The following is an 8,231-nucleotide window of genomic DNA, read 5'->3' as shown; positions in this document are numbered from 1 at the left end:
ACTCTTTCCCACAATCTGGTTCCTCTCACACTGATAATTGAGGTTGTGCGTTAGGGAGAGGTTGTGCGTAGGGGAGAGGTTGTGTGTTAGGCTGCCTTCTAAATATAATTTGCAGTGGGGGGTGTGACTGCGGTCAGTTAGCGTTTTCTGGCTTCTGAGTTCAGCAGAGCATTCACAGGGGCCGGTGTGACCTAGGGGGATAGGGCAGGGTAGTTTAGCAGTCATGCAGGTCATTTCGTCACCCACTAAATGTTTGTCTTAAGTAGTTTCAACAAAAAAGACTGTCTGGTCTCTTCATGCTGGGGGCCCTATCAATAGAGTATTGCACTCCGAGTGTCTCTAGCGCTGGGGGACAAGCAAACCAAAACTCAGCGCCCGGGGAGTCGATCATTTGGTAGTCATCCAGGGCACCACTTTTGGACCACCGTGGTGAAATATCACTCGTGTGCTCTTTTGCTGGTGGAGTGTAAGGGCGCAAGTTTGGTTTGTGCAGATTACCCTGTAATCCACTATCTCCGGAGCAGGGTTTAATCTCCGGTCCACCCACGACGGGTTCAATTTGACAGGTTACCAGGATTGCGGATACCAGCTCATCGCGCTCATGCTTTATCGTGTGAGGAAAACATTAACCCTTCTTGAGGGTTTTTGTCTCTGGGTACGGAGCTTAACCCCTGCTCCGGAGATGATGGATTTCTTGTATACGAGATTATAGGGTATGAGGTTGTGGGGTGGGGGGGGGCCGGGCCGGCCTGGTTGGGCGGCCATGATATTTGTGGTTGATTGTAGCAGTGGATTGGGGGGGGTTGAACCGTTTATTGTGGTAGATGTTCGTTGCGGTGTTTGCCTAGAGTGAATGGATGAATGAACGGGTGGGGGCGGAGGGGATGAGTGGGATGAAGGAAAGCAAAGCCACGGCGCCGATCAATTGAAGCCTGAGGTAGCCGTGCCGAACCGAGTGGGTGAGTGTGTTGTGAGTTAGCGAGGGCGAATTGATGGAGAGAGGATGGATGATTGATTCACGCTGCACTGCACCGCAGCGAAGCGTGGGAGGAGGGAGAGAATGCATTGGGATCTGCTATGCACTGGAAATGCAATTCTCCTCACCGTACTTGTATCGCACGCATCGCATCATATCGCTAATCAGATGTGCCATAATACACCGCCAGTGCTTTTACTATGCCCAACCAGACCAACCCAAACCAACCGAGCCAAACCCATCTGCAAGCGATCCTATTACACTAATTACCCTGTCTCCCACCACCGGGACTCCCGTACCCAGCCATTCCCTGCCCTATAATAGGCTCTAGGGATGCTGCCTGCACCCCTCGTGATGAAGATTTCCCTTTCCCTACCTCCCTCCCTCCCTCCCGCTCAACCCAGCCCAGCCTACTTGTATCACACCTACCGCTTACAACAGCGATCCGCCCGACGTTTTGCACCACAATGTCATACCGGCACTACACCTCCACAGCCTAAGCGCCTCTCCCGCTAAGCCCTCCCGCCGTCCTCCAACGGCGGATAAGTACAGCAAAAGCGAGCATCTATAATACAGCACGGTAGACTAATGGATTGGTAAGTTTCGACAATGAGTAATAGTGCCAGATCAAGTACCGATATGCGAACAGATGGACGAAAATGCTGATACGCCCGGCCGGCCGCGCCCGAGAGTTAGTCAATCAGGGAGGCTCGGCCGGATTAAGGATTGAGAGAGGGAGCGCGAGAGTGAGAGAGAGAGAAGTGCGACAAAGTAAGTTGAACCGCTGGGTGCGGTAACGCATGAGGCTCTGCGCGGGGTGAGGTTTTTTTCTTTTTTCTTTTTGTGTGTGGTCAATGTCGTGTGATGAGAGGGTATTGTACAGTACGGTACTCGGGTAACTTATGATGATGGTATCGGCGCATGCTTGTATTACCGGTGCTCGTCTGCTGAAGGATGCCTCTGTTTTGCGCTGCGCAGGAGTTGTCGAGGTTTGGTACGGTCGCTGGGTGTGAGTTTTTTTTTGTTTTTTTAGGTTGGTTGTTTGGTTGGCGGAGGTCATTATTATTGGAGTCTGTACTCATACCGGTGCGGGGGGGGGGTTCGGATCGACACTGGTCTGCCTAGGGCGCAGCGTACCGGTACCATACTGTACTGTAGCGGTGGTGATGCTGCTTCGCGCGTTAAAACTGTAATACAGTACCGTATCACATCTTGGAAATGGTCACAGTTTTCGCTGAAGGGAGAGGACAAGCTGGATCTCTCATGGCCTATGCTGTGCCCTGGCCGGGGATACCCAAACCAGCAGGGCAAATTTTTTTTGTCAATTCTTTTTTAAGTCTTGTTCGCACCTGCTGAAAGTTTCGACGATCCCTGGTTATCATCATATCATACCGCAACTTGAGTGTTTCTGTTCCGCTTCTATTATCGTTTGGTGCTACCGGTATCTTTTGAGGATAGTGGGAATAAAAATAATTAAGTGAGGTGGGGAGAAAATTCTATTTTGGACGTCGATGTGTTTTCCCGGTCCCCTCGAGAGCCGGGAGATAATTATGATACCTAACCCGACTCCTCCGCGAGTTCATCCGGTCATCGGGTATGTGCGAAGGCGAAGTGAACATTTTGATTCCTAAAATTTAATACAGAGTATACATAGCATCGGGAAAAAGCGTCCATGTCGAGCGTAGCAATAAAAACTTTGGACAGCGGCTAGCTCAAGGCAAGCAAGCGTATGCAGTAAGTAGACTATGGTACCCTTCTCTCTCTCTCCCTCCCGGAGATCCAGATTGGCTCGCCAACCATAGCGCTAGAATGATAGAAACCGAGTGACCGATGGTGAACTCAGCGTGGCTATGCTAAAAATAATGTGATAGTATTATAGTACTGTACTGTACTAGTACCGTAAGGCCCAATAGACTTCCCGTGATATGGTAACCCCGTTCAAGCCACTCATTTCTTCATTCTAATTCAAGAGCACATAATATGGTTGTTACAAGTATAATCACCCCATTTCCCTCCACTCAGCTGAACATCACCAGTGAGTGCTCCTGCCTCGGATGTTTGGACGATATTACTTTACCGCGGGGGGGCAGGACAGGGCGGTCGGTAGGCTACGGTGCTAAGTGTGGTACTCTGGCTCTGGTCCGTCCAATTTACGTGTGTGTAACGCGAGATTTATACTTGTACGACGGGGGGGGGAGGGGCGCCCACCTACGCTAACTTTTGGCCAGGGCAAAAAAAAGAGCAGGCACGATAGGAACTTTTCTCGTTCACGGTGGCTAGAGCGAAGCCCTAAAAACTCTCTGAGTGGTCGATGGGTTGATGGAACCGAGGAGGAGAGGCAGTTTGGAGGTCTTATTCCGATCCTCCTTCCTCCTCCTGCTGCGGCGCTTTGCATACAAAGTGAAAAACCACTTTCTTCCCTTCCACCAAGTGCATTAGTAACCAAGGTAGAAAAAAAAAACACCGACCAACCCACTCAAGCGATTCGTGACCGGATCACACAGGGTTACGTGGACTGGACTCGCGGTCATGGACTTCATGGATTGGAAATTTGGTGTGTGCGACTACGGCACTTGTATGATATCATAATAATATTATCATACCCTTCTGAAAAAAAGAGGAGATGCCGAGGCTGGGGAAAGCGAGGACAAGAAGAGGATGATGAAGGCGATGATGTGAATCTTCCTCCCGGAGAACAAAAGGGCCAAGTGTACGAGTACAATAATGCACGATATGGCAACTAGGTAATTCAGTAAAGTATCGTATCATACCCAAGACAGCCCGTACGGTAGGACACGCGGCAGTGATACGAACAGACGTATGCCTTTTCGCTAACTGTTCGGTGGGGGACTTGGCGCCATGTGATGGATGTGAGGTGTTGCCAGATCTACTTTCGCTCTCTTTTCGCTAAGTTATGGGCAATGTGTGTGAGGTGTTCTTTTTGGGAGTCGAAAAAAAGAATTGTGCCAAGAAAGAGGGGGGGTTCTTTGTTGGATTACGTAGGCCATTTGCACATTTTTCCTGGGGGATGCGAGAGAGTGGGGGGAAGAAAGTGAGGATTGGTATGGGCTATGGGCAACGGGTACGCGTGTACGGTGGGATTGTGCGTATATACCAGTACAGTACAGTACCTGCATCCGTGGTCTCCTTGGCGGGGCGACTGGAGGAGGAAGGGAGCATAGCGATGAGTAGTCTACGAGTACAGTACGGTAGCAGATGGTGGGATAGTCCCAGACTTTACCCCAATTGAAGGGGGAAGGGAAAGAAGGGTCGTCGCGGGATGCGGGGTCGGATAACGAGGTAAGGTCTGTCTCCTGCCGCATTTAATCCTGGCTTAACGCCAGTCTTCAACAAGTAAGGGTGCTGTAGCCTTCTTGCCGGTACCGTACTGTAGTTAAGCGGGGAGGCGTGAGACAAGGGGAAGGGAGAACGGGAGAAGGGGAGAGGCAAGGTCACGTGACGAGGCTCCCTTCCTCTGCCAAGATTTCAAGGACCAAACCTTGTCTGAACGTCAGCTTTTGCCCCCCCCCCCCGCACTGGGAGAATCAATGCTCGCAGGACCCTTTGGCCCACCACCTGACCAATCGATAAACGGGCTGATTGAGGCATCTAGTATCCGTGAAGGGTACCCATTTTGCCCCACCTTTTACCCTCCTCGCTTTTAATCGCTCTCCCTCACTGGGCCCGGTGTTTTTGACTTTGGAGGATGGATCAACGGGCGGCGGGCGCCGCTGCGCGTGGTGGTAAAGGGAAGCTCATGAGGCCGGCGAATGATCGTTGTTCCGAAACCCAATACATCCCCTTGATAGCCATCATTCCTAGGAGGGACTTGTATTTTGCGATGAAGTATTGGGAGGGGCCGGATTATCGGCCGGTTAGGGAGGAGATTGAAGAAGTGGCTCGTCGGACATTGTAAAACCCACACCCCCCCCCCGGCCCGCATCCCTTCCACTTCTGCGTTTTTGCGCTCTAACTCCTGAGGTATCTAGATACATTTCGAACTTGCCGAACCATCTGTCTCAACAACAGCTCACGGAATTCTTAGCAGGGTTTATGAATCTGAGGTGCGGATGGCAGCCGGGGGATGTATACGCTCCTGTCATTTTTGAGACGCTGGAGGATGCTACGAGAGCATACAAGGAGTTGGCAGGGAGGAAGCTTGGGCGCTCCACCGTCTGGCTATCGTGGGAGATGCCAAATACCATTGTGTGAGAATATACCCGGGTTCGCTGCCTTGGCCTGTTGCTCATGATGGTATCTAGCTACATAATGAATATAAAACCGATGACAAAAAGTTACCGCATTCTCAGTTTACTTCAAGGGTATCGGCTATATGGGAATTTGGTGCGGCGACCGCACATGATGATTGCTGCCTTCCGGAACCCAGAAGAGGCGGAGATTGCTGTTAGCCGGTTGCAAGGCACTCGTGTGGATGGCGAATTGCTTCAGTTCTCGATATTGCGGGGCCAGCATGCTTCCGAGTTTGTGGGTTATGATCGCTCTCTGTCTTGCTACATGTGCCTTCGCACTTTCAGAAGTGGAACTAGGGCAGTGTCCATAATTGCCACTCCGCCACTTCGTCTTTCTTTGGCAGTGGAATCGCCAGTATACTATGAGCTGTCTTTTAATCTTGGTGAAAACCCCCAAATCACCCTTCACGACAGCCAGGTGCTACCTACTGTCACCTCCCGTGATATTGCTTTGAGGATACGCTGTGCAGGCCATACTGCAATAAGGGCGGGGCCCCAGGGGGGGGCAAGCAATTTTGTTAGGTTTATGAATGTCTTTCGGGAAGATATATCGCGCTCTGGGGGGATGATGGATGTTGGGGTTGTCCTAGAAGATCCGCTTGATGCGTTAAAGGTCGAGACGTTTTTTGGGGAAAGCGTGCCCCCGGCATCACGAGTTATTCCTGAAATGGGAGGGGAGTTGCGGTCATATTATGGGGTTACGGCCGGTGAATCTTCGGGCGTTCAGGAGAACGGGGGGCAACGGGGCAATGTCCTTTACTCAAGTGCATTCAATAAACCAGAGCCGTCTCGGAGGGCCTCTGCTGGTAGTACGTCTGACCGACCGAGTTGCCCAGGAGTAAATGGTACGCCATTGGGGAGAAGGGCGAATAGGAAGTCTAAGCCACACGACTCTGCAAACACTAGGGGTATGGGTGGTGAGAGAGTGTTGCCAATAGGGTTGATAAAGCCGGGCTGGCTATCGCCGGGATATCCACCCCCCGACCCGAGCGGCGCTTCTGAAGTGTTTGCCTATTCTGACCCACAGCCAAAGGTTCGGCAGTTTCCCTTTTCTAGTACTCAACCGCCTGCTTCGACTATGCGCCCACTAATATTTGGTCAATTCCAGCAGGGCCCACAGTTACTCCCGGGTGGAGGACAAAAGACCTTGACGGATGTACTCAAGGGTTCTGAAAACAGCGAGAAAAGGGCTGGGGATATTGGGGTGGCGGTAGGGGCGATGGAGGACCGGTGGGTCGATGCTCTTCCGGAACGGATGGATGGAGATGGCAATGGATTGTTTCAATCGGAGGCACATATTAAAAGATCCTCGTCGGATTCGGCGTCTTCGTCATGGTCGTTTCTTCACCGATCGTATAATGGCCAGGCAATATCGTCGTCATCCTCAGCGCCCGTCGGATCAGTGGGCGAGTCGGTGACACAGGCTTTTGGTCAAATGCATTATACGGATGATAGCAATTCTGAAGCCACAGAGTCTGCGCCAGCGGAAATTGTTGACCTCACCGTGGGTAATGGTAAAGAGGGTGGAAGGTTTGAAAAATCAGGAAATCCGAGGAAAGAGAGGAGGAAGATACCAATAGTCGATTCTAGTGACGGTGATAGTCGATCTGAATTGGGGTCACGCGCGGCAATGGCTTGGCGTGAGGGGTCAACGCGGAAAAAGAAGAAATCAAAACGAAAGGAAAAAGTACCCTCTGATGAGGGAATGGCTTCGGGGAGCGGGGGGGAACAGCCGGCAGTCCAGCGGAGAAGGCATAAGAAGGGGAAAAGGGGGAAGGGAAAAGAGATTGCCCACTCGGATGGGAGCATGGAATTCCAGAGCGACCAAGATCGACCAGGTCCGTCAAACCCAAGGAAGGAGTCGAGGCAAAAGAAAATTTCTAAGCAAGTGGAGTCCCCCTCCGGCTACGAGAGCCCAACCTCGTCGAAGATAAAGAAGAAGAAGAAGAAGAAGAAAAGGAAGGCTGAAGAAGCCGAAGAAGTCCAAGAAGGCACCGACGTGGACATGGACGCTTCGGACCCGCCGAGGAGACTGACCCGCAAAAGGCGCGGGGGTCGCCAATTATCGGTATCTGAATCCGAAGACGCCATTCAACCGCTCATAGAAGGCATCTCGGAAACCCACGTCGCCCGCGGCCCCTCCACCTCCCGTCTAAAGTCCCCGGCGGATACCTCTTCATCCGATCCCAAGACCAAAAAGCGCAAGCGAAATCGCACCTCGTCGTTATCACCCATCCTGGATCCTATCCCACCACCGCCGCCAGCTGACCTCTCATCCAGCCCCGCTCGGCCGGGCGAGTCCATCGACATGGCCTGCCGTCGTCACGATATCGAGGGGGAAATCCACCGCATCAACCTCCAGCAGCATGAACTCTCGGTGCGCGAATTAGACCTCAGACACGAGCTTGTGAAGTTGAGGTACCAGGCGCGTGTCGAGGCCGGCGCCCAGGGGTCGACGTACGCGAATTGTATGTGCTCTGCCTGCGGCGAGTACGGACATAAGAAGAATAATCGCGCGAAGTGTAAAAAGCATGAAAAGTATAAGGATTGGTATCCGGAGCGCTAGGTGGGTATGTGATTGTATAGTAGATGGTGGGACATGACTTCTTAATGCTTTTTTAAAAAATTTAAATTACTCGGTATCCGTAAATGTTTCTTCTCCTCTCATTCTATTTCGTCTAGGGGTTGTAGTGTAATTTAAAGGCCATGGGAATGAACGGGCGATGTTATACCAGCCAATAAGCTACGAGTGCACTACCGTGTCACAGCCACTCAAACGTTCGTCCTCTACTCGAGTATCTATTGTTGCGAAGCGCTAGTCTAGCGCCTACTCACTAGTATGAGTTCTGAGTTTGGGGGGGAACCGCCCATGGTCTAGGTACGGATGTGCATCTCTGACCACACCAGGGGGAAGATAATCACAATAGTCAATTTCACCGTCGCCCCTTCGGTGCGGTGAAATACTTGACATTCCACTGCCACAACCCCATATCATACCATTTTGT

The 8,231-nt window shown here is 51.6% G+C and overlaps 1 protein-coding gene; it reads left to right on the top strand.

Moving 5' to 3' along the window:
• Positions 1–5,029: 5,029 nt before the first annotated feature.
• GSTUM_00004175001 (uncharacterized protein) lies at positions 5,030–7,965 on the top strand (the record flags this gene model as incomplete). XM_002842469.2 has 2 exons in its annotated part: positions 5,030–5,184; positions 5,239–7,965. The coding sequence occupies 2 exons, from the start codon at positions 5,030–5,032 to the stop codon at positions 7,790–7,792; spliced, it is 2,709 nt and encodes a 902-aa protein (XP_002842515.1). The 3' UTR covers positions 7,793–7,965.
• Positions 7,966–8,231: the final 266 nt, after the last annotated feature.

The sequence above is a fragment of the Tuber melanosporum genome, assembly GCF_000151645.1.
Source record: "Tuber melanosporum whole genome shotgun sequence assembly, scaffold_10, strain Mel28".
In the NCBI taxonomy this organism is placed as follows: domain Eukaryota; kingdom Fungi; phylum Ascomycota; class Pezizomycetes; order Pezizales; family Tuberaceae; genus Tuber; species Tuber melanosporum.
This window is presented reverse-complemented; position numbering and strand designations above follow the sequence as displayed.